At 39.1% G+C, this 26,955-nt stretch overlaps 1 protein-coding gene across 4 annotated transcripts in view; it reads left to right on the forward strand.

Moving 5' to 3' along the window:
• Nucleotides 1-25,949, forward strand: part of USP10 (ubiquitin specific peptidase 10) — a 28,503-nt gene extending 2,554 nt beyond the window's left edge. Inside the window, exons 2-14 of one of the 4 annotated variants that reach the window (XM_083370796.1) lie at nt 7,025-7,093; nt 7,503-7,626; nt 8,440-9,441; nt 12,978-13,069; nt 13,289-13,398; nt 13,877-13,932; nt 14,626-14,744; nt 16,531-16,630; nt 17,393-17,564; nt 20,171-20,336; nt 22,464-22,608; nt 23,509-23,574; nt 24,819-25,949. In XM_083370796.1, the coding sequence (XP_083226922.1) occupies nt 7,025-7,093; nt 7,503-7,626; nt 8,440-9,441; nt 12,978-13,069; nt 13,289-13,398; nt 13,877-13,932; nt 14,626-14,744; nt 16,531-16,630; nt 17,393-17,564; nt 20,171-20,336; nt 22,464-22,608; nt 23,509-23,574; nt 24,819-25,006 (2,409 nt within the window). In that variant the 3' untranslated portion in view covers nt 25,007-25,949. The remainder of the gene's footprint in view (nt 1-7,024; nt 7,094-7,502; nt 7,627-8,439; nt 9,442-12,977; nt 13,070-13,288; nt 13,399-13,876; nt 13,933-14,625; nt 14,745-16,530; nt 16,631-17,392; nt 17,565-20,170; nt 20,337-22,463; nt 22,609-23,508; nt 23,575-24,818) is intronic. The other 3 variants (XM_083370797.1, XM_083370798.1, XM_083370799.1) reach the window with 3 other exon arrangements.
• The last annotated feature ends 1,006 nt before the right edge of the window (nt 25,950-26,955 follow it).

Below are 26,955 nucleotides of genomic sequence, written 5' to 3' on the forward strand. Positions count from 1 at the left end.
GTGCTGTTCTGCATTGTAAATGAGGCAATAATAACTTTTGACATCACATTTGTAGAAACTTAGAATGGCTTGCTCCTCTAATTCTTAAGACAATACTACACCATTGAGTAGATCCTCATTCAATTAAATATGTTTCAGTATTGGTTGTAACTCTCCTCTACTTGTGTTGTTGTGAGTAGGAGAAAGTTTTGTAATTATCTTGCTTCTGATTTTCAGTGTAAATAACTGACTTTAAAAGGAGTAGAAAAAAGGCAAAAAAATATTGGACTATATTTTAAAGTTAGGGTGCATTTAACTTCTCCAGTGAAAGATGTCCAGGTTGTAGGCTTTTAAAATCAAAGTAATCTTAAGAGTGGTTTTTCAATACTGACCCAATTTTGTGCAGCGCTTAAGTGTTAGATTTTAACAGAAGGCAAAGTTCACAGTACTTTTCAGTAATAAAGTTCAGCATACAGCCTTGGACAGCAGTACACTGGGTCTCTAATGCATTTCATAGGGATACATTAGGCATTAAGGTTTTTAACTGCTAGTCCTAGTATACTGAGGTAGTTTAGGAAAAACGTATCATGTTTTAATGAATGTTTCTACCCATTTAAGGAATAACCAGTGAAAAAGAATAAGTTATTATATTTTGCTTTTTGAAAGGCTGAAGGCATGGCTGTGGGACTAGAAAGTGAAAAAAATGCTTAATTTGCATGCATGTATGGATATTGTAGTTGCAGCAGTCTCTTTAGGGTTCCTTTAAGGATGGAGGATACCACTTATTCTAGTAGTATGAGGAAAATATAAGGGCAAGACATTTCAAGTTTTTAAATGCATATTGCATTCATAATGTTACTATGGCTAATGCAATGTCTGGAAGAAAGCTACCAAACTCAGAGCACCAAGAAACCCCCCTCCCCCCCATTTGTGGTAAGGCTACTTAGTATTTGGAGCCTTAGGATTGATGTTCTGTACCTTAAAATTACCTTGTAAATTGCTTCAAAAAACATAATCATTATATTGGATTTTTTTTAAAAATGTAATTATATTGGATTTTTAAAAAAGCATCATAGCACCTAAAAATCTGTTTCTAATCTGTGTCTACAGCATTTCATTTAAGACCCAGCCTAATGGATAATTTTTCATCAGTAGCTTAGGGATGCTATGCCTATTTTCCAGGAAAGTATGTAATCTTTTCAGTTTTCCAGAACTCTTCTTTTTAAACTTTTTCTTGGTCTTTTTAGTAATAGTGGGGGTCGAAATAGAAAATTAGCAGTTTGTAAATGACTATTATTATATATTATGAAAATTAGCTTTCAATAGGTGCTACATTACTTGTAGTAAAGCTTATGAGGCCTTTCCTGTCCTAGTTTTGGGATGTATTGAACTACAAGCTTATTTTCAAATCCTGTTGGAATGTGATTATATATTCATGTCATTTGTTGCTTCCTCTGAAATGAGTAATATGATATGCTGGACTGCCTGTTTGTTAATTTAAAAACTATGTTTTCGATGCAGATATCTGCCTTAAAGTCACTGTATACTCATGGCATGAATATTTGTGCATATGCACATATATTGTGTGTATGCATTTTATTAAAGTGAGAAAAATTATGCTAAAATTAACTTAAATTCTTATACTATCTTAACTAAATCATATCTGTAGGGTTCTCTCATCTTGATATTATAAATCTCCTAAGAGTCTGGATTTTAAAATTTCTGCACATTAAGATGTGCTTGAACTTGAAACTTCTGGCAATTCTCTTATACTACATATTAACCTCCTTATTCTACCTTGATAATTAAATAGCATATAGAGTTTTTTTAAAGAATGATAAAACAAGATTGAGAGCCAGTTTGATATAGTGATTAAGGCTTCAAAAAGAATCTTGGAAGTTGTGAGTTCCAGTTCTGCCTTAGGTATAAATCAAACTGGGACAGCCACTCTCTCTTAAACCTAATTAGTAGGCAATGGCAACTGACTTCTAAAATCCTACCAAGAAAACTGCATGGACTTGTCATAGTAGTCTCTCTAAAAGTTGTGTGCCTTAGTTGAAGGCACACACACAAAAATAGTAATGATAACACAATTATTTTAATGGAAGCAAAGTACTAAACTTTTTTAATGAAAATATTCATATTACAATCTGCTATCTGCAGTTCTGAATAATGGTTTTTTCTTTTGGCAGGCTGTTTAAATAGAATGTCTAGAATATAATTTCCTTGGAAGTTAGGTTACTTTTTTGAAATTAGAATTGCGGTGACTTAATGTTTTTGCAACATGTTTTTTTTTAAATGTGGATTGCAATCTACAGAGCAACATTTTGATTTAGAATGCAACTGTAGAAAAGGTTGTTTCTCACGTAATGCTCAGCCAAATTCTTTCAGCCCCGGGCTTCATTCTATGACAGGCTTGTTGTACATACAAAAAAATGGCTGAGCTCTCACAAATCAGCTGCAGCTTTGCAAGATTTCAAATGTGATTTCAGCAATTTGGGATAGAGTCAGTATATCTTTTCTGGAAATAAGCAGTTACTCTGGTATCTCTAGGCAGTGTGGTCAACCTCAGTGCTAAGCTGTACTGTACTATAGGTTTATGATGCAGAAACCCATGGACAAGACGTCCTCGACTTACAACAGTTCATTTACTGACCGTTCGAAGTTACAACAGCACTGAAAAAAGTGACTTACGACCCTACTTAAGACTGTTGTGGCATCTCCGTAGTCATGTGATTTACATTTGGATGCTTGACAACTAACTCACACAATGGTTGCAGTGGCCCGGGGTTCATGTGATCCCCTTCTACGGCCTTCTGACAAGCAAAGTCAATGGGAAAACCAGATTCACTTAGCAACCATGTATTGATTTAAGAACTGCAGTGATTCACTTAACAAATATGGCAAGAAAGGTTGCAAAATGGGGCAAAACTCACTTAACAAATTTTTCACTTGGTAACGTAAATTTTGGGCTCAATTGTGGTCGTACGTTGAGGACTACCTGTAGCATGTCAAAGTATGTTGCATGTCTCAGATCACCATGGCTTGTTCAACAAACCATGATTAAACATTCTGACTTAGCATATATAGATATATTTTAATGGTAGCTATAACTAACTTCTCAGAAGAATTTTGTAAATCAGCCTTTGTTTAAAAATAAAAAGTGTATAGAATCATATTGGCTTGATATGATTCCTCCAGATAGGTTTGATGATTTTTCCTGGTTTAGCCTTACCTTGGAATTAGCATTATAAAATATGCATTTACGGAACATGCTTTCTGCAGAATTATCTGTGGTGAGCTTCTATGGCTAATCCATACATTTAAGTTTCAGCTTACTATAATGTTAGTTTTTGCTTATTGTTGTCAGGGATTTGTTTTCCTTTTTTACAGATCTTTGTATTAGAACTTTCTGGCTTTGAGCCATTGGATTATAATCCTTTGTCACTTTAATGCTGTTTCAGCAAAATAGATGGTGAGTTTGAAAGACCCAGGTTGCTAGACGTGCAGTTTTTTTTCTGTCCAATTGAAATAGTAGATATATAATGCTTTATATATAACCATTTAGCCTAACGCTCAGCATTTAAGTAGCGGTGGTGTTTCACGGCGTGAGAACTTTTCTGTAATTAGAACCAGAATGTTTTCATTTCCCTCTGCATAATTTGTATTCCTCAAAAGAAAAACTTTGTAATTTTGTGGCAGTTGTGGAACTGGTTAGCTGTACGGGAGACCAAAACAAAAATCCTTTCAACATTGTTTAAATCATAAATGCAACAGTTAAGGCACCCTTTGACAAGTACCATTGTTCTCCGTTTCAGCAGCATGTGGTGATGGGAATGTGTTCTAAATATTTAATGTATAACTAGCAGTAAAAGTGTTTTTCTCTGACAGTGTCATCCTCCCATCCCCATTATAGATGGGTGGACTAATGTAATTAAAGTCATTGTATATCCTTTCTCTGAAGCAGTTTATTTAGGACTTGGAAAGAGATGTTCTCATTCTGCCTTATACTTAATAAATTTTGAAATGTGTTTGTCCAAGGTGAAGGCAGAGAGGTTGCTGTTAAATGCACATCAGGCACTCCTATTTCATTGGTGAGTTGATAAGAGGCTTTAATCGCTTGCTATCTGATTAAGCTTGAAGGTGGACTGGACTGATCAAGACCAAAAAAAGGATGATTGGAGGAACTGAGTAACATGTCTGACAGTGTAGACTGTCAAAATCCAAACCAGTTGTCTCCATCCTAAGGTGCGACCATTGGGTTAAAGTAAAGGTTTCAATGAATGCCACAGTTTCAAAATATTGGGTCTCGGCTTTTGCCTTAGTGTAGTCTGATCTGTGACACCCAATTTTAAATGGGCTGTTTTGGCTGGAGATGATTTTAGCTTAGAAGTATTTTGTAGGATGTATTTTATTATTCCCCAGAAAACACCAAACCTGTAATACTGTCTGCCCTTGGGGAATTGTCAAATAAAATAGGCCACAAATATTTAGACTTCTTGTCATCGGTCGTTGCCACTTCTCCAGCAGGATTTGCAGGTTTCAGCGCAATCTTTCAGATACTATCTGCCTGGAGCACAGTTTCATTCAAGAACTATATTCCTCCCACTCCTTGTCTTTGTCTTTTCATCCTCCGATCATCCTGTTTGGATTATTATGCTGGAACAAAAGGCATTTTTTTAAAAAGTTTTTATATTATGGATTTGCTCAGGTAGTGATTCAAGCAGCTTCCTAGATGACTTATTTGAATAGCCTGATAGGAGAATATCAGTGGGTTTCCCCCTTTTCCACAAGCAAGAAGACCTTTTGTAATTGGAAGACATGAATTACAAGTAGTTGCAAAATGTGGGTGAGTATACACAGCGGTACAGATTTCCAAAGCCAGAACAAAATTTTAGTAAATTTTCACTTAGAAATAAATGATTGCTGCCTGTCCAGCGGGAATGCATATAAAGACTTATTGGGAGAAACAGCAAAAGAAATAGTTTATTACAATAAGCTAATAATTTAGCTTATTGGTGTAAGTAGCTGAACATATGCCTAGGCTGGAATAAAGGAATTGTAAATTGGACTGGATTGTGCAGAATAGTCGGCTATTGTAGCAGTGTATTGAAAGTAAAACTCATTCTGTAAACTTCAGATACCATCTAACCACAGCAGGAAAGGCATTCTTTTTCAGTCATGGAATTACTATGCAGTGAATAGTAGAGAGGCCTTGTGGAGTAGTGCAGTCAATTTGTCACGTCAGGATTTTACTACTTTATTCTGCTGCGCCTGTAAAATAGACAAACGGCAAAGAGGGCACGGGATGTTAGCAGAATAGTCTGTAGCTGTGTAAGGCAACAGTTTTAGGATATCTTACATTACTTTACTACAGGTATTCCTTGCTTTACAACCACTTACTGTTCAAAGTTATGTCAGCACTAAAAAAAATGACTTACAATAGGTGCTTGTGTGAGTGTCGCAGTGACCCTGCAGTCAGGTGATCATGATTTGGGCATTTGGTGACCATTTGCACACTTACGACCGTCGCAGCATCCTGCAGTTACGTGATCACTATTTGCCACGTTCCCTGTCAGCTTCTGACAAGCAAAATCAGTGGAGAAGCTAGCAGGAGGTTGCAAATCATGGTTACCTGACTGTCATTTGCTTAACGACCATGGCTGGAAAAGTAGTAAAATCAGTGCAGTCACATGATAACTTATGATCATACTGCTTAACAACAACTTTTCCAATCCCTATTGTGGTTGAGGACTACCTGCACAGGGTATTTAAATGAAGTTTGCGGAACTATTTCTCCATGTTTTCCTGACACTTATTATGGGCTGTATGATGTCTTTGTGATTGAATAATAAGGAGCCCATTCTCAAGCAGCTCAGCAAAAGATAAATGATTTGAACTGTTGGAAAGATGGTTTTCGTGCCTTGTCTCTTTGTGAAGGAATAATTGCGGAAGGATAAATGTTACACCGTAAATATAAGCTAAGAAGGGGCAGGGGTAATGATCGGTTTGTATTTTGAGGCACCACTTCAGCAAAGTGGCAAATTAAACATTTAAGCCTTTAAGAGGAATGTGTATATAGGAATAAATGGTAACAGCATTTTAAATGTTGGTTGTGTTGCGTAACTTCAACTAACACATCTCAGGTTACAGTTCAGCAAGTTGTGCTAGTTCCTGCAATTTGAAATGTTGCCAGAGTATAGTATCAGTTGAAATTAGGTTTGATTAGTGCTGTTGAAAATTCATTGAAATACGAGAATGACTTTTGGCGTGCTTAAGTTGTCGGATTGCTTTGAGTTGTTGGATAGCTGATACCTACCAGCTGCTTTGCTTAGATAATAGTCCTTAATGGATTAACCAACTCTTTAAGTAGATTTCCAAACCAATTTTACTTTAGCCCAGGTAATCCTTGATTTACGTCCCCAATTAGGGCCAGATTTTCAGTCACTAAGTGATGCAGTTGTAAAGTGACACATCTTGTGGCTGCATTACATAATGGCAACAAAACCTGTTGCTGTCATTAAGCAAATTTTACCAGTCATTAGCTAAGGACCCACCCTAAGCCAAAGTATTCCAGGCTTGGTCCCTTCCAGCCCCGAGCCTCAATTACGTAAGGGGCTGTCTCCAACTCCCCCCAGCTGCCCATCTTTGCTGTTTTGGCTGCCTTGTACACTGCCTTGCAGGGCAGCAAGCAGCTCCAGAACCTTGTGGCTCTGGGGGGCTTGGTGGGCCCCAAGGAGCAACCCCAGCCCAGATCCCCACTGCCCCAGCTGACTTTAGTACTGGTTTGTAGACTGTAGGTGCAGCCTGGTTTTCCAGAATCTAAAATATTAAGATTGTAACTTGAGTTACCTCTTACGACTTTGGACACAGAGCTGAGTAGTTCTCAGCTTCTCAAGATCCTCTTAATGTTCTGGGAAAAGGACGGCCGAAGGTAAGGTTATTTTAAATGAAAGGCAAGATTTTATGGTACCCTGTGCTGAAGAGCCACAGTGTGTCAAGATGCTATTGACATAAATTACTTACATTGTGTTTTATTTTTCAGTATATCTTTGGGGAATTCAGCCCTGATGAATTTAATCAGTTTTTTGTGATCCCCCGTTGCTCTGTTGAGGTAAGAACAAATTTTAAAATTTAAAAAGCGAAGAAAGTTCTTATAAAGAGCAATAAATCCTAAGCACTGCCATTGTGACCTGTTTCAGTTTAAGTCTTACAAGATTGTTTTGTCTATTAGACATAATTTTCTTCTGATAAATCATGTGTAGATTTCTTTTAACAGTCTTGGTAATAAAGGCCACTGTATATACTTCAAATAATTCAGGAAAAGCCCTAGGTTTTCCTATTGTATAGAAGAAGCAACACATAACATTCAAGAGGAAAGAGTAGGGGATAGAATGTAATATGGTTGGCTACTACCTTAACCATGTTTTAGATTTGAAATACTTTGATTGTATCATTTAATAAACAGGTAACTTGCTGGTGTTAAAATAATTTCCTCCAATTCTTCATTTATTTCTATGCAGCTGCCTCCCTACAGTGACACCATTTCATGTGGTCTTAAGTCCTCAGGAGAGCTCCATGATGGTAAGAAGCCATTCCTTCTTCACCACTGTTTTCCCAACCCTTTTGAAGTCCAGTGTATTGCAGGTTCGTTATTTGAGTTCAGCTTTGGGGATTTGGATTACTTTGCAGCTTAAGCTTACTAACCCAATTACCAGAATTATTCGTATTTTATAGTATGTTTAACTTATAGTTCATCCTACCTTCTCACTGATCCCTTGAATCGTTTTATTTTAAATCAACTAGGTATCTTGAGCCCTTTTGGGTGACTATGATAATTGTTCATTATTTGGAACTCCCAAATCTTAAAATTATTGGATTCTTAGTTTTAAGAAACCCATCTTTGAAATTGGGAAAAATGGAAGTGACCTTTTATATAATTATTGTTTGCTGTTGAGAGAGAGAAGGAATATTATTTGAACAGGGAAAGAAAAAAAAATATTTAAACTGTTTTACCATAGGAAGTAAACAAAAATATTGTTAGGTTGTATTCTTTGATATATTAGGAATAATATATTTTGCTTATAGTGAATTAGTTTCTCACTGGGCAGAATTCACACTTGGTACTGGACAGCGTAGGGTAGTCCTGTGCAATTACTCCAAAGTGCACTCTTCTGCCTCACCTCCTCCCCCCTGTCTCGCGTGTTCGCTCTCTGTATATATGTGTGTGTGTGATCCCAGTTAAGATATTTATATTAAATCATTATGGAGATAAGTGATAATTAACACAAGATTATATTTATTTTTACTGTGATTTTCTAAAGATCTGGTTTGAGCTAATTATTTCTATTTGCCCAGCTTTTTGCATACATTAAATCTAAGCTTTTTTCCCCTGGCTTATTCATTTTTCCTCATCTTCCTTAATTTCTATGTACTATAACCTTTTCCCCTCTCTCCTAGGAGAGGAATTTCAGAGAATTGAATTTGGTGTTAACGAAGTGATTGAGGCAGGTTCATCTGTGCTGAATAACAGCGACTACAGTATTTCAAGTACCCTGAATCCTCAGGCACCAGAATTCATTCTGGGTTGTGCGCCAACCCCCAAGACCCCCAGTGACGTCCTTGGCGACACCAACCACAACTCCATTGACTGCCAGTTCAGTGATGCTTCTCTTGCTTTGGATAATGGTTCTAATGCTGAAAGCGACAGTTTCTCGGGGAGCCTCGGACAGCGGGAGCGCAAAAAGAAAAAGAAAAGGCCCCCCGGATATTACAGTTATTTGGAGGATGTCAGCGACGGTGTTCCTGTTGAGGCTTTGATAAACGGACATGACAGCTCCTCCAGACTTAATAGCATCAGCATAGACGATGTAGACTTTGCAGGTGATGTGCCAAGGACTTGTAACAGCCCTGAAAATTCTGTGGACTTCAGTAGTGAAGCCGTGTCGGAGGGTTTGGTTTCTAATGCTCTAGATACTACCAGAACTACAGGAACGCCCGAAGTGTGCAGTGTTACTAATTTGGAACAGTCTTGTGTCTCCTCTGATCATGAAAGAGACAGCCCATTAAGGACAGCTGTTGTGCAGCCTTGTTCTGAAACTATTCAAAACCTTGGTGTTACTAATGGGCAAACACTTGAATGCTCTAGCGAGGGCACAACTGCCAATGGGGTCGACTTGCAGACTGTGGAAAACATTGACTCAGACCAAGCTAAGCTGGAGGATGCTTCCCCTTCTGCCGAGGCGGTCACCCCGATTCCAGGATCAATTGTGGTGAATCAGCCTGCAAAATCATGGGCAAGCCTGTTTCACAACTCAAAGCCCTCGGTTTCCACACCTGTGGCTTATGTGGAGACTAAGTATGTCCCTCCTGCCGTATCTCCCGTGGTCCCTGAGAAACAGGTTGACGTGAAAGAGGGGCCTGTCCCAGTGTCTGAGGATCCTGTAGCCATAAAGATTGCAGGTATCACCCGCTCAAGTTTTGAGCCGAAGATAATAAGCAAGGTTAACGGAGGAGGAGAATTGTGTGGTGGAAGGACGTGGTATTGGGTTTAATAAGAAAATATTAAAAAGAATCCCAAAGGTGCTTTTTTTTTTTTGTTCTTTCCTTGAAGATATTTCGGATCTCATCCAAGAAGCTTCTTCAGTTCTGGCTGAATGGTGGGGAATGGAAGAACTGAACTGAAGGAGCTTCTTGGATGCGAAGCGAAATGTCTCCAAGGAAAAACAAAGCTCAGTTGCCTTTTGAAAAAAAGCATGTTTGGAACAATCATAACCTGGATGACTGAGAATCTCTATAGACATATTAAAATAGCATTAGAGGTAGTGCTCACTCACTGGTTGCCTCATTTAGCAACCATTCTAAATTACAATGGTATCAACCCTTCTAAAGCATTTAACTGTGGGGGAGTCTGTAGCAATCAAAAAGATTGTGATCTTCAAATCAAGTAGGGTTAATGGAGAATGCAGAAGTAAATTTGCAAGTTGCGGTCACGTAATGTCTCACTTAACTCAGTGATTTGCTGTAGTAAGCCCATTGTGGTCACATGAATTTTGGCTTAGCGACAGTTTTATACCCCCCAAATGTAGTTCCTAAATGAGGCTTGTGTGAAATTGAGTGTTACTGTGATACTACATTGCTAAGTTTTTAGTATTGTTTTGAGTTGATAAGTACACTATAGGTGTAACTTCCTTCGAGTCCTGATGTTGCACGGACTCTATAGACATGTAAAATCCCCATTTTTTCCCACCCACTCTCCTGATTGAAATCTAGCCCCTTTCTGTTCTGAAGGACTGAGCTCTGTTGTGAAAATTGATTGAATAGAACTTGCTCAAGTCTCTCTGATCCCCTTAAGAAAAGCGATTTAACCACTTGGTAATAGACAACAGTGAAAAAATGAGTTGGAAAATCAATCTAGGGTTCCATTTGCATAAAACAATGCTAAAAGCTTGCCTGGCCCACTTGGCCTGTTGTGAATGAGTGGTAGTAGATCACACTGGTCTCAATTTTCTCTTCAGTCAAATGAAGAGGCATTATCTTAGCTTTCCCAAAGATGATATTTATTGATTAAAATTATATGCTGCTCATCTCACCTGGAGGTGGTATCTTCCAGATTGGATAGAATTGCAACTCAGAATTCCCTGCTAACCAGTCCATGGAGAGGACACAGTCTCGTTGGAGCAGGGAGAGGACCCAGACTACTTGGGAAGGGGAGGGGGAAAGGGAGGAGGCCCACCTGCTGCTGGGCTTAGCCGGGTAAGATTTCCACATCCTGGTGGGTGTCAGGCTTCCCAAGGACTTGCCCACACCCTGAACCAACCCTGCAGTTACTTAATGAACTGCGTAATCACTTAAGGACTGCAGTGGGGAGGACTTGGATTGTGCTTGTTGAACAAGGCAGTCGTGTGTATGTCTTGCTTAACAATCATGATTTACACCCAAAATTCCAGGCTTAATTGTTGTAAGGGCTACCTGTAGTTGCCAAGTCTTCATAAAGTAAGACTGGTAAGCAAAGTACAGTAAAATAATTATATCACCCTGGACAGTCTTCTTGTATAGGTTAATTGTGCCTGGTACAGAAAATAATAGAACCTTGCCACAAAATATGGGTTTGCCAATGTTGGCTGAATTGCCTAATGTATTTGCCATTTAACATCCTGAGCTTGATATCCATTCCATACCGTGAGGAATAAAATCTGGTGTGCCTCAAAGCCATAAAAATAATAGTGCTTCGTCACCCTTTGTTCTTAGGCTGATTTCCTTTATCTTGAGTAAAATATCCAAAAGTACCGTATTTTTCGGACCATAAGATGCACCTAACCATAAGACGCACCCAGTTTTTAGAGCAGGAAAACAAGAAAAAAATATTCTGAACCAAATAGTACATAGTACCGGTATACTAGGAAGGAAGGAGGGGAGAGAGAGAGAGAAGGAAGGAGGGAGGGAGGGAGGGAGGGAGGGAGGAAGAAAGAAAGAAAGAGAGATAGAGAGAAAGAAAGAGAGAGAAAAGGAAGAAGGAAGAAAGGGAGGATGGAGGGAGCAAGGAAGAGAGAGAGAAAGAAGGAAGGAAGGAAGGGAGAAGGAAGGAAGAAAGGATGGAGGGAGGGAGGAAGAAATAGAAAGAAAGAAAGGTAGGTACCAGTAGTTTCTTTTCCCTGAATAAGTTTTCTAAGATGCCGAAGCAATTTCAAACAATTAACAGTATTATCTTGCAAATGGGAAATCACTTCCAATAAACTTCGCAGAGAAACCTGCAGGGACAACTCCTCACGGCTTTGCTGGGGCAAGTCGCCTATGAGGTTTAGTTTAGCAAAAACTATTTCTTTAGCAGCGAGGTAAAAGAAAGAAAATGTGCGCGCGCAGGGAGGGGGAGGCAGTCAGAAGGCATGGCAGGCACGTCCCGTATTTCCTCCCCTGCTGACCAATCATAGGGGCGGGGCGGAGAATTCCATGTCTTCATTCAATCACGTCTCTCCAATGGAGCTGATGGACTGCGTTGACTGAACGGGAGACAAGTGTTTTCACTTACCTTCGGACCATAAGACGCACCTTGTTTTTCCACCCACTTTTGGGAGGGGAAAAGTGCGTCTTATGGTCCGAAAAATACGGTAAATTGCATACAGTACTGGTGATGGAGTGCACAATTGTTCACATATTCTCTTGTTTTAAATTTAACAGTCTTTAAAATTTGGCCAATTTTAATTGCATATTTTTTATATACTAGTAATCTAGCAGTGGTATTGTACTAGTACGATAATCCCCCCCAAAATGTAGACTATAGCATTTTAAAAATAGTACTATTAGGTTTGTTTCCTGCTATTCAATCTCAAAGGACTATGTCTTTAATGAAAATTTTATTAAATATGATTTTATCAAATATTTATTATTGGGACTCTTACTGCTAGTGCTGGTTGAAGAGCTTTGAGGTCAGTAAGGATCTGATTCTTTGAACTTTGTGTCACCAAGGAGGCTTGCCTAGCCTTGCTTAATTTCTAGTACAGCTTCCATCAAGCATTTCAGAACAAGACTGAATATTTGATCAGATAAATACAGTTGTGATACAGTCCGGTTTTGAATGATCCTTGAATTTGCTTAATGGTTACTATATTAGCTGGGAAATAATGTTTCATATTCCTGAACACATATGTAATTTGAAAGAAATGGCAGTATCTAATCATTTTCTTCCAAGTGTCCTTAGAGCAGTTGTAATGGAATATTTAGAATAAATATAAATGAATTGTTAAGTAATAAACAGTTATGCTTGCACATTCTGTCGAGCAGCTGCTGGTGAAGTTCTACGCTATGTATGGGATACCATTTTCCTTATTTGTAACTGTACCGGTAAAGCATAGCTGTAGTAGGCAAAAAACACTGTGATAAATTGCTTTCTTTGACCACAAGGGGATGCTGAAATTCTGTTTTTTACTTTCCCCACTTGATTTGTGATGGTTTTGAGCAGGTTTTTGTTGATGTCTTTGAATTTGTTTTTCATCTGACAGAATTACTGGAAAATGTAAAGCTAATACATAAACCAGTATCCTTGCAACCACGAGGGCTGATCAATAAAGGAAACTGGTGTTATATCAATGCTGTATCCTTACCTTGAAAATGTGTTAGCCACGTTTGTTAATCTCTTGTGTTTCTGACGTACTAAGGATGAATGGATTTTATTACAAGTAGCATTAGCCAGTAGCCAGTGGCTCCCTTGCACTATAAAAAGTAATGTATACTTTATTCCAAAGGCTGTCCGATGTTTGTATAAAATGCATCTAGCTATTTGTTTTTATGACTCCTTAATGCCGTTCTCTAGACATTGCAGGCTTTGGTAGCTTGCCCTCCTATGTATCATCTGATGAAGTCCATTCCGATGTTTTCCAAAACACAGAGGCCATGTACTTCTACGCCAATGATCGACAGTTTGTACGTATATCCCATCAGTTGATGCTGGGGTTTATAAATTGATTGGCTACTCTTTTTAAAAAATGGAACATTTTACAGTTAGAAATAGGTATTTAATGTTACCACAATCATTATGATCTCCACATGCAACAGTAAAAGACGAGTCTTTTGGGATTTGGCAATATCCTAACTTTGGTGTGAGAAGAAAGATGCAGTGCGTTCCCATAATAATTTTGCCCAGCTACCGTGGGGAAATATAAAATACTGGCCATATTCTGGCAAAGAAAATGCATACTTTTAATTGTCTTGCCTGAGGAAAAGGTATGAAATACGTACAGAATGGCATTCTGAATTGCGATTTTGATGAAGCAGGCAGACACTGAATGTTATAAGAACATTTCATCCTTGCCTTTTCCCACACATCATTGGATTGTTGCGCAGGTATCTCTAGTTAAAGCCAGACTTACTGTTTCTGAAATAAGTTTTCTTTTCTGTTTAGTGTCCGCCTAATGAACGAGTTTACAAACATGCCAGTCCCCCCTAAGGCAAAACAAGGTAGGCAATTAAAATACCAGCATCTATCCTACTTATTACAAAAGCGGAAGAAGTCTGGAGAATGTAACCATTGATCTCAACTAGCTAGAAACGTGTCTTAGATAACATAAAGCAGCACAAATCCAGTCTTATTTGTGAAGAAAGTATGATGATGATCTGCGTCTTCTGTATTTTTAATATTCTTGGTATACATTGCAAAACTGGGTGGAAGACAACCTGTTGAACCTGCTGTGTTCTGTTACATTCTTACATCATTTATTCTGGTGAATTGATGGTCTTCTGCCTTTCTGCCAAAAAAGGCAGCTGTCAATAAAAGTATGGATTAAGAAACATGGTTCCCAGCAAAAACTTAACAGAAACTATTTTAAATATTGGTGTTTGTAGTTCTGTACGGATCTCCTGTCTCGTATCTTCTACCCAGCTCTGGTGTAGGCATTACCAACATGAAAGTCTTACAATAATGACACTATAATATGGTGGCAATAATAACCAAAGAAGTTAGCCTTCCTTGTTTTTCATAGATTCATAATTGTTCTCCTCCTTTGATGGTTATGGCTTTAGGTAACACATTACGGTATGCTTTTAGTAAAACGTTTAAGAACAGTGAATTGACTAAAAATGGATCACTGTTTTTGTGTCCTCATATACTCAAGCAGCTGGCTGTTAGAAACTTTTCCTAATTTTGGGTTGCAGCTTTAAGTGATAAAATTGCACGCGACATCAGACCTGGAGCTGCCTTTGAACCCACATACATTTATAGATTGTTGACCGTTATCAAATCCAGCCTGTCAGAAAAGGTGAGGATTCCCCACGTAAGTAATACTGCCGGAGCAGAATTTGAATCGTTTTTTAATGTGTGTTGTTTTATTATCCCTCTGTGTCTAGAACAGAGTTCCCCAACCTTTCAGGGCTGGCGGCCCAGAGCAGGGGGGGGTGAGGGTTGGAGAAGAAGGGATGGTTTTGTGGGGCCATGAGCGCTTGCGCATGTGGGGCTGCAAATACCCACAATGCTCATGGTGATGCTTACCTGAGTGGGGCTGCAAACACTCGCGCAGATGGGGCTGTCTGTGCATGTACACACACACATGCACTGGTCAGCCACTCACCCTGCCCGGTGGCCAATAGCCCAGGGCCTGGTAGTGGGACACGGCCCACAGGTCGGGGACCCCTGGGCTAGACTATCTAGACTATCAGACTGAAAGAAACAGTTACAGGAATAATATTTTAGTTGCTGATAAGGTTCACAGCAGATCAACCATAATCGGTATTGTGTCAAATACAAGGTAATACTTTGTCTGCCAATCTTAGGAAATCAGTACTTTAATTTCAGCATTTCAGACTTCATGAATTCAGAATCAAGAGAATTGATTAACATAAGTTGCAAGGCTAATTGCTTTATTAATGTTTATCCAAATCAGTGACTGATGATGCTCATGTTTCTTGCCCACAATTTCTAGATGTTTCAGAAAGAATTAGTTCCCTTTATTAGCCTTTTTCATTTTTCTTTTATTTTAAATTAGTTTTTATGTATTATATTGTTCTTACTTTATGACTATAAACAAACTGAAACTATGTCACTGTCAACTCTCCCCATCCCCCAACTTTAGAATTAACTGCTGAAAGGACAATACATAAGAGCCTACACTGGTGTTCATTTGAAATGCATATGTGGAAGGGAAGAATTGGGTTATGTATCATAATGTTTATTACAGTCAGAAGATCTGAAGTGGGTTATATAAAGGTTTAGCAATTGGTGCACGCAAACATTAGACCTCAATTCCAAAATGCTAATGCAAGTAGTCTCGACTTACAACTACAATTGACCCCAACCTTTCTGTTACTGAGACATTTGTTAAGCGAATTTTGCCCCATTTTACTACCTTTGTTGCCACACTTGTTAAGTGAATCACTGCCGTTAAGTTAGTAACACGGCTGTTAAGTGAACCTGGCTTCCCCACGGACTTTGCTTGTCAGAAGGTAGCAAAAGGAGATCACGTGACACCGGGGCGCTGCAACCGTCATAAATACAAGTCAGTTGCCAAGTGTCTGGATTTTGATCACATGACCATGAGGACGCTAATAACGACCGTCAGTGTGAAAAATGGTCATAAGTTACTTTTTCTCTCTGCCGTTGTAACTTTGAACAGCCACTAAACAAACTATTGCAAGTCGAGGACTACCTTTAGGTTCTCTCTGATGGAGGCCTTATCATATTTAAAGTTCTCAATGATGGAATGGATCTTAAATTTGTTAAGCTTATTACAGTTAGTACAAATATCCGAACAGGGTTGAGTGTCGAAGGAGGAGGTGATCTGAGGCTTCCATGTGTTCCTTCTTCTTGGCTTAAACCCATAGGCATTCGGTGGAGGAACTCTTTAGGGTTGAATTAGCAACGCATTCTGGAGTTGGAATGCAAAAACAAAACAAAAAAAACCACCCCAAACCCTACCCATTTTAGAATAGAATTTGGGAGAATAATGGAGCTAGGTGTACAGCTTTCCCTTTGGATCATTAGTGAGATCCTGAGCAAATCTAGGCAGCTCCCGGTCTTGAACAATGAGTGACTGTGAGTAACCTAATGCAGAATCATTTATGCAGGGTAGACAAGAAGATGCCGAAGAGTACCTAGGATTTATTCTAAATGGCCTACATGAGGAAATGCTGATTCTGAAGAAATTGCTCTCTCCACATAGTGAAAGTACGTTTCCAAAAAGCCAATTAACATGTATGATTCTCCCTCATATATAATTCCTTTATATCTGCTGCATAAACACTGTGTGTCATGAGTAGCCATTATTTTTCTCCCACTATGTAAATTTGTGATGATTTTCCCTTTAACTCTAGTACAAAGTAATTGCTAAAAAAAAAGGAATTCAGATTAATATTGCATATGCACTGCCAGTCATAGTCAAGGCAGGTTCCTTTCTTCTCCAGTCTCTTTGCAAAATCATTTTCTGTAATTCCTCAGTGCTCGGCCCCCCAGCATGAAGTTTTAAAGTAGTTAATGTAAGAAACTTACCTTTTAAATAGATTTAAATGATGTATCTGGCTAGAAATGTAACCATATTCATATGCAAAGATATGCAGCCTTCAGTCACTCTTAGCCCTTTTTTCAATATTCACCCGCTTCCCAAACATCTAGTCTCTGCTAAGAATAATCTTTCTGTTTTCTGTGGCTTTGGGATGAGGGTTGGAGGTGTGTGATTGTGCATTTATCTCTGTCCCTACCCATTGCTTCCATCTCACCTGTATGACACCCAATCATTTGTCCCTGAGGAAATGTAGCCATTGAATAAAACCCATTTGTTTAGAAAAATCAGCATAGAAGCCATGCTTTGTTTCGCACAGAAAGTTTCTTTGATGTCACCCCGCAGCCAATTTCAAAACAAACTGACCCTTCCCCTTCATTATGTGGTGAACCTGGGCAGGGATGACAGTGTCCCCTTTGTCCTCAAAACAGTTTCCAATGGCCCAGAGACCCAGCTTGTAAATGAAGAGGATGAACAGGAAGAACAAGGTGAAGGCAGCGAGGACGAATGGGAACAAGTCGGTCCACGTAACAAATCTTCTGTCACTCGACAGGCAGATTTTGTCCAGACCCCAATAACAGACATCTTTGGTGGGCACATAAGGTATGTTGTAGTCTAGTCATGTCATTTTTAGCATCACAGAATAGAGTTCTGTGTTGCTTCTGATATATCAGGCTGTGATGTATGTTGACCTTTCTGAATTCAGTAGTAAGAACAGCAGTGTGAAACAAAAATGATTAAAAACGTACAGGGGAAATAAAACCTCAGGCAATCAAGATGCGCAAAACAAAGCAAGAAGCCCAGGACCACGTGGGATGGGAGCATTTTAGACGGGAGAGCATTCCAGAGCGTGGCTGCCACTGCGAAGGAGGTCCATCAATTAAAAGAATGTAAAAATGAAAAATCAAGTTGAATGATGAAGTGGAATAGAACGAAACAGAGCATAGTTTGCCATTTTTTGGTAAATGTCATTTGAAAAACTAGATTTGTGTACTTTCCAAATGCCTTTTGTATGTTTAAACTGACAGTAGTTGTTAACGGGTAAGCACGGTGTCCTATTTTTACATCCAAAGCAATTAAGATGAAACGGAGGGATTCCTGTTTTCTTTTCTTAAGGAATGTCTTGTCAAATGAGAGAGCCACAGAGTTCTATTCCCACATGTGTTGTCTGCTTATGCCGCACCCATCCTACGCTACAAAGTAGGTCACCACAGAAATAGGATCTTTCACAGGGGTGTTGGAAAGCGTTTTTTGTGAGGCCAGTGGTAGAGATACGAATTATTTTCTTTTTTTAAAAAAACTTCAAAACTGCTGCATTTTTCATGTCTTTCTCAGAAATGATGAATTAGCATCTTCCCCTTCCCAGCATAATTTTTGGCCTCTTTAGATTCTCCCCCCCCCCCCAAAATTTGCAGGAAACACTATTTTCCAATAGTAAGTGGATGTTCAGATATGTACAGTTTTGTTAATACCGAAAGGCACTTTTGATAGCTGTAACACATTTCAAACAACAAATCTATAAAAGAATTAAAGTCACGTAGAATATTGAGCTTCTGTAAGAGCACTCACAAAATAAGAGTAAGCCTTCGTCTGGTAAAAGTCACATAGCATTTAAGACTATCTTTACCAATTGCTTAAAAGCTGATTTCCAGATTGACCTCTCAAGAGAGGAAGCTCCAGAACCTGTCGAGGCCTTTGGCCATCAGCCATGCTACAGGTGACAATAGAGTATGGTGGAAACTTGTAGGATTCAAAGTTGATTCTGTAGACCTTGGAGGCCCAAACTCTTTTCATGCAGAGAAATGAACAGCATATTAAGTAGAAAGTAAAAGCAATATTAGAGTAATACACCCTAAATAAGAAACTCCTGCAAACGCTATAATTACAGCCTCAGTCTACCCCAGTTTTGACTTTGTACACTTTTCAGAGCAGGTGCACAAATTTGCCAATTTTTAAAAGAGACATGAAACTAGGTTGGTAGGGAGGGGAGGCTTTATTTTTTTAAGGTTTAGCTCCAGTTTGGTCCACTAATTAAAGAAAAAACAGTCGTTCTAGTTTTGTGAAAGTGGAGCTCGGCTTTGTAATATATCATTTTTTTAAAAAAAAACCCAATAACATAAAAGTGATTTTCACCTGCATTACCCACCACAGGCGCTGTAGGTTTTTATTACCCCTTCTGTGTGCTTTGTGAAAACATCTCTTGAAATGCTAATTTAAAACATGAGTCCTTGTAAAGGCGAACACAGTCTAATTTGAAACAGCGACAGCTTCCCTGCTATTCAAGGCTAATGAACCCTCTTCAGTCTAAATAAATAACCTGACGGTTCATACATACAGTGTCACAAAGACGACACTAATGTAACTGAATAGGGGGAGCAAGTTTCCCCTTAGAAACAGCAGCTGGGCTATTACGAGGGCTCAACGTGGACGAAAGAAAGAGTTGCTTTTTACCAGGAAATAAAGATGCCCCTGTACAAAAAGGGTGACTGTGTGTGAGTATGAAAGAGACAGAGTTTTATTGAACTGGATTACCTTGGTTTTATTCAAAATGTCATGTAACGCATGAACTTAAGCGTGTTCAGTAGGAGGATATGGATATACTGAAATCTTTGATGGATCAGAAATAGCAGGTTGAAGACTAGAGATCTCTGAATGTAGAAAATTTCTTTTGCAGCTCTAAAGAAAAGGAGTGAGGCAGGAAACAAGGGTTAATCAGCAAGTGATGAACTTCCCATTTTTTTCATCCCATTTCTTGTAACAGGCTCATTAAAGTCTGATTTTTCTTTCCATGAAACCCAAAGTTGTCACTTTCCAGCTAGAAAAATTGTTGTGTTAGTTCTAACAGCCGATCCAGTTGTGGTGCTTGTATCACTCAAAGGCTTCCTTTCAATGCACATCACGCTGGACTGGGTTTTGTTGTTGTTTTTTTGGAAAAGTGGGAATAAATATAGTGTAGGGGATGGCCAGGTTGAGTCTGAGGGAGGGGTCAAACGCTTCATCAGCTGTGAGTCGCTGCTAATTTCCTTGACCGTATAGTAGTTCAGATTCTTGTAGAGAGCTTAAACTTTTACAATAAATCTTGATACACATGCCTGGATCTCCCGATTTTCCTAGAGCTGGACATTTGGTGGTTCCCAGTCTTTCCAGGCTTCAGTAATGAAATAGTTTTCAGAAACCCATCAACACTTCACTCTTCCTTGTTTCTTTAGGTCTGTGGTTTACCAGCAGAGTTCGAAAGAGTCTGCAACTCTGCAGCCATTTTTCACTCTGCAGTTGGATATCCAGTCCGATAGGATACGTACCGTTCAGGATGCCCTAGAGAGCTTGGTAGCAAGAGAGAGTGTTCAGGGCTATACCACGAAAACCAAGCAAGAGGTAGGTGTTTTCTGGATGGTAAAATATTTGCTTATCCTGCTTGGTGTACTCAGAGAGTCCTCTACTTACGACCACAATTGAACCCCAAACTTGTGTTGCTAAGCAAAACATTGGTTAAGTGAGTTTTGCCCCATCTTACGGCCTTTCTTGTCACAATTGTTAAGTGGATCACTGCAGTTATTAGCAACACGGTTTTTGAGTGAATCTGGTTTCCTCATTGACTTAGCTTGTCAGACGGTCGCAAAAGGCGATCGCGTAACGACGGCCATAAATATGAGTCAGTTGCCAAGCCTTTGAATTTTGATCACGTGACCACGGGGCTGCTGCAACAGTCATGAGTGTAAACACTCCTCCATCACTTTTTTTGTGTTGCTGAAACCTCCTGCAGCAACCAGCAAATTAAACGTCCTGCTGCTTGCTTATATTGGTTAGCAAAATTCATGCACAGTTAATGGAACTGTTACACGTCTTGTATTTTTCCACTGCAGCAGATTGGCATATTAACATAATCGTGTGGTGGTTTTTTTTTTTTTAAAAAAAAAAAGCCTTAATGCAGGAAGCACAAGAAATCTTTGTCAACAGAGAGATGCGCCACATGCTAGAAAAGAGTTGGCATTTCCACACTGTTTAAGCATTCAGGAGTCAGGGGAGGCCGTCTGCCTGGAAAAACCAGAGTGAGAAATAGGTTGCCTTGCAAAATGATGTGTGGGCATATATAGCCTGTCTGGATTTTCTGTCTGACACTTGTGGGAGGGATGGTGGAGGAACATCCCCTTGTTGCCTGAGAGGCCTCCTTGCATGGGGAGAAATCCTCCACCTCCTTTGGATTCACCATCAACGTTTTGCTTGGCCTGCCACTCACTTTTGGGGTTTGCAACGTACGTGGTTTTAGTCTTCTCATTTATTTGTAAACTCACATGTTTCAATTATGGTTTCCAGAGAAGAGGATGTTCCGCTTTAAGGTGCTAGTCTAGTCTGATTTATGTGTTAGTGTCCTGTCTGAGAGGAGCGGACAAGTCTCATAATCATTGGAAGAAAGAAAAAAAAACTTAAAATGATTGTGAATGTTAAGCCCTTTAACTTTTTCACTCTGTAGCATTTCTTAACATTTATTTGTTTGATTGATTTCTGTAATTACCCATCTCAGTAAATGACTCTGGGCAGCTTGCAATTCAAAATATATATTACTGTTAAAAATTTAAAAAACATTTTAAAACAATAAAAGTGCACACGTACTGATTAAGCTTATAGTTTCCTGGATGTGGTACAGAAGCAGTTAATCTCTTTAAGCTTGACTCGGTGATTAATTTTTAGCCAGTGCCAGGAAGAAAGAGTGACCATATGAAAATTAGGCTAATTTGCAAGTTTTAAGTACTGTTTCTGGGTAATCTAGAACAGCGTTTCCCAACCTTAGGAACTTGAAGATGCGTGGACTTCAACTCCCAGAATTCCCCAGCCAGCTGGCTGGGGAATTCTGGGAGTTGAAGTCCACGCATCTTCAAGTTCCTAAGGTTGGGAAACGCTGATCTAGAAAACAACTTGCTTTGTCCTGATTTGGAAATTTCCCAGCTGACCTCAAATTCTGAACTCAGTTTAGTTCCAGAATATCTATAAACTTTTGTTTTGTTTTGTTTTGACAAGTCTTGGATGAAAACTCAAGGGAGTTATCCATAATTTTATCCATAATTTTCTTTAGCCTTTTGTTACACAAATGTCCAACAGCACAAAGATAATTCTAGTTAAAAGGGTCTGAAATATTTGAAAAGGATACAAACTTGTTTTTTTTGTTTTGTTTTTTAATAGAGAAAATTCAAATTTATGTGTGCTTTTTGGAGGAAAGTGATATTTTGCTTCTCTGCCTTTCTCCTTTCCAAAGGTTCCTTTTGTGTGTGGTTTTTTTTATTGTTTTTTAATTGTATGGAAATGACAAACTGAGCGTGCTCCCTTATTTATTTAGCCACATTTGTGTGTTCCATCCCAATCTTTAAGGACAGCATACAGCAACATGAGGATCAACAAGGCCATATAATCCACCGCTGTAAAATATCAGTTGCCAATTGGATTGATTTTGACAATTGTATTAGTGGAAATGGAGATTCAGTTAAAATTCTGCTTTTTCTCCGCCAGGTAGAGATTAGTCGAAGAGTAACTTTGGAAGAGCTGCCTCCTGTCCTTGTTTTGCACCTCAAACGATTTGTCTATGAAAAAACTGGGGGGTGCCAGAAGCTCATTAAAAACATTGAATATCCTGTTGACCTGGAAATAAGTAAAGGTGAATTTTGTGAACAGAGCAGCTGTTTGGTGTAGTGCTTTGGTGTAGCTTTTTAATAATCATCCTTTTCTATCTCTAAATGCTTCTCATAAAACATTTTCCTTGCAGAAGTTCCACAGTTATCACGCCTCAGACATTCTTTCTTGGCAAGCTAAAAGTCTTGCAACACTTTAATTGTGCCATTTTGACAAGTGTAATCTTTAGTATCCTCCCCCCCCCCAAATAGTTTTGACTTATAAATCAGTCTTAAACTTTTCTCACCTCCTAAATTACTAGTGTTTGTATGGATAGGAGAGGGGAATCCTAGCTGAAGTGAGTCAACGCACTCTCCATGTGCTTCCAAGTCACTTTTATATTAATAAAGGGTAACTCCTACACCGGCATCCCAAATTAGGTGGTTTCTAAACGTGTTTTGCCTGAAACGAAAACCTACCATTGTCACATACCAAGACAACCATCTTGTGTGCCAAATTGTTTTGCAACTGAAACAAATCCCATATGTTTTGTTCGTCCAAATTTTGGCTGAAATCAAGCCCTTCTGGAGTTTAATTTTATGAGGCAGGGGTCTCCAACCTTGGCAGCTTTAGGACTTGTGGACCTCAACTCCCAGGGTTCCTCAGCCAGCCATGCTGGGAGTTGAAGTCCACAAGTCGTAAAGTTGCCACGGTTGGAGACCTCTGTTGTGAGGCCCGTGTGGCAAGGTGGGTTTGCTCCTTATCCCTCCTCTCAAGTGCAAAACAGTTAAAATAAAACTCCCTGGAAGAATCTTTGCATCTCTTGGGCCATTGCAGCTGAGGTTCACCCCGTTCCTTGCTTGATTGGATGTGAAAAAGAACAGCCAGAAGTTTTTTGGGTCTTCCAGAGGTGCTAATTCACCACATGGTTTGTGTACCGTTTCAGAGCTGCTGTCGCCAGGAGTGAAAAGTAAGATTTTTAAAGGCCAAAGAACCTACCGGCTCTTTGCAGGTATGTGGTCCTAACTCGTTAAGGTCAAGAATTTTGAGGGGGAAAAAACTCATTTTGTCGTCTTTCCCTCCTAAATTTAAAGCAGAAGTTTAGAATTGTGAAGTTCCAGGACCTGAAGTCAAGTTCCTAATTAGATCCTATTCTGTAAATCAAAGGAACTAATTAAATCGTTCTAGACTTCCCATTTGTGAGGGCAAAAATGTAACATTAGCAGTTGGAGCTATGGATTGGGAGAGAAAGTTGCTTGAATTATGGTTTGGGGAGGAGGATATTTCTTAAATGTGTAATCATTTCTTAATTGCACAAATTGGGTGATTGCACAGCTGCTGCGAAGAATAGCTGTCACGTCCTCTCAAACGCACCCAAGGGGATCGTTTGTAAAAGGGATCCTCCTTGGTGAGATAACTTACTGCAAGCAAGAGATAATAATATTTATTTATTTTTCCTCCTGCCTCTAACACTGTAAAATCACCACATGTTAAAGAAATCACTGAGGCCCTTGTGCCCACAGTAAAAGAATGACAATAAAGGTTATCTTATCTTCACTAGCCTGTGTCAAACACGGAAGTTTCAGGGAGAGATGAAGATTTTATTTCACTTAGCTAAAGAGGAAGAAGATCCTAGACATGGCTCTTACGTATCTCAGTGCATCCTTGGTCACGTTTTCAAATCTTTGGGCTGATGCCTAGGTGTGGGAATGGTGAGGGTCGTGCTGCTGTTTCTAGGAGTCCTCCATATCAACATACTGAGGTGATGGCAGAAATAGACCAGCCTCTAGAGCAAGGCTAGGCAACCCTGGCTCTTTTATGACTATAGCTGGCTCAGGAATTCTGGGAGTTGAAGTCCACGAGTCATAAAAGAGCCAGGGTTGCCTAGCCCTGCTCTAGACAGAGATGAGTGACTGTGGCAACTTTATGCCCTGTGGATTTCAACTCCCAAAATTCTGGCTCAGGAATTCTGGGAGTTGAGGTCCCCAGGCCGTAAAGTTGCCATAGCTGCTCACCCCTGCTTTAGACCAGGGGTCTTCAAACTTGGCCCTTTTATGACTTGTGGACTTCAACTCCCAGAATTCCTCAGTCAGCATGCTTGGCTGAGGAATTCTGGGAGTTGGAGTCCACAAGTCACAAAAGGGCCAAATTTGAAGACCCCTGCTTTAGACAAACTTGTCGGTCCAGCTTTGCCTGCCCATTTCCCATTTCCCGTTAACAATTGTTTTTTTGTTTTTTAATTTAATTTCTTGGCAGTTGTCTACCATCATGGAAACAGCGCAACTGGTGGACACTATACTACAGATGTCTTTCAGATTGGTCTTAATGGCTGGCTGCGCATAGATGACCAAGCTGTCAAAGTAATTACTCAACACCAGGTGGTAAAACCGTCAGCCGAGCGCACAGCCTACCTCCTGTACTATCGCCGAGTTGACCTGCTTTGAAACCTCCAATCTTCTGCTGTGTTTGCCAGATTATCTGCTTTCTAGAACACCAACTCTCCTTCTCCTTTCTCCTTCCCTCTTCCTTTTCCGCACTCTTCAGAGGCCACATTCCCCCCCCCCCTCTCTCCCCTTTTGCAACTGTTGAATAGAGGGAATGGGTTTCTAGAGGTGTGTGAACACAACCCAGTTGGTGGTGGTTGTTGACTTGGCAGAATGAAGTCTTTGGACTTACATGACTCAAGTCTTGTGAATCACATGGAGGTTCTGGGATTTTCTTTCTTTTTTTTCCTTTTCCTTTTTTTTGGCGCTAATGCTAAGTCCTAAGAGATTAAAATGGGATTTGCAATTGATTCCCACTTTCTAAATGCATAATAGAAACAGCCTTGCACCAGCAACAAAACATGTAGATTTCTGTGAAAATGTTTTATCTTTACTTAAAAAAAACTTTTTAAAAAAAGAGACCTGCCCTTCTACATCTTCTCCCATTAGTTTTTTTTGATAAATGATAAAAAAATGAGCCAGTGTCTATCAAGGAAAAAAAAAAGTTTCTCCTTTAAAAAAAACTCTTTAAAAATTACAATATATAGTTGCTGGTTTCTGATATGAGGAAAAAATACTCATTTTAATAATTGTGCGATGGAAAACTGCTTAAGTACACATTGCAGATCAAAATATTTGGAGTTAAAATGTTAGTCTATATAGATGGGTGATTGTAACTTTATTGCTATTAAGAGATTTCAAAACTGCATTTATGCTTCTGTGTACATGGGATTTTAAAACAAAAAAATGGGCAAAATAATGAAGGTTGATATTTCTTTTAGTCTGCTTTGTTTAATTTTGCTGTCTGCTCTCCTATAATGTTGAGTTCCTAAGTGTACACAGTGTAGTGATATCTAGGAGTATAAAGTTGTCGCCCATCAATAAAAAAAAAGTCACAAAGTTGGTTTAAAGCTTTTAAGAGTGTTCTTTGGGGAAGGGGATTCATCTAAAATTTTATTTTAATTTTATTTTAATTTTATATTGGATTGTTTTTAAATGTTGCCTTGTAAACCGCCCTGAGTCCTTCGTGAATAGGGCGGTATATAAACCAAATAAATAAATAAATAAATAAATAAATAAATAAATAAATAAATAAATAAATAAAAATAGAAGGGGAGAAAGCTGAAATGAAGACTTAACTGTTTGTAAGCTAAATAGACACAAAGAAATACAGTTGTGCCGTCATTTGAGGCAAACATATTGAGAAAAGCAATTGGGACATCAAATATCTCTATACCAATTGCTCCAAAAAGTGTGATAAAAATAAGGCAATGAGGGGTCCTTGGTGCTCTCTGAGCTGGGTTGTTTTCTTGCAGAAGTTTCATTACCCAAACTACGGTAGGTAACATAATCTCTAGCACTCGTAATGTTACCTAGTTTGGGTAATGAAACCTCTGCAAGAAAACAACCCAGCTCAGAAAGCGCCAAGGACCCCTCATGTCAGCCCTGAGTTACAAATATTCTCCTTTATAAATAAGACAATGGAATTGAAGCACCTCCCATTTTTTTGTGTTTGTTGAGGTGGCCCCAATAATCGAAAAAGATGTTCAGAAATCTGAACACACGGTTCTAGGAAGCAAGCTAGATGTGGCCTGCCTTGTAAGTTGTCACAAATACCTATATGTGGAAATAAACTAGACCTTGGAAGTCATCCATTTGGGCGAAGATGTCAGGATACTGGGTTCTTAATGATAAGTGTAATGGGTCATATTCTATTTTGAGTTTGCGTGATCAATGCAAGTGGTTGTAGGTATGCTGGGAAAAATACTGTACATTAGTAAGGATATGAACTGGTATTTCCTTTTATAAAGTTCACATGTGTTAAGGTTTCCTCTCCTTCCCATCTTCACTCCCCACAAATGGTTTAAATTTGTTGACTTAAAATTCTAGACTGTCCCGATCAAGACATG

The sequence above is a fragment of the Vipera ursinii genome (genome assembly GCF_947247035.1).
Source record: "Vipera ursinii genome assembly, chromosome: 10".
Taxonomy (NCBI): domain Eukaryota; kingdom Metazoa; phylum Chordata; class Lepidosauria; order Squamata; family Viperidae; genus Vipera; species Vipera ursinii.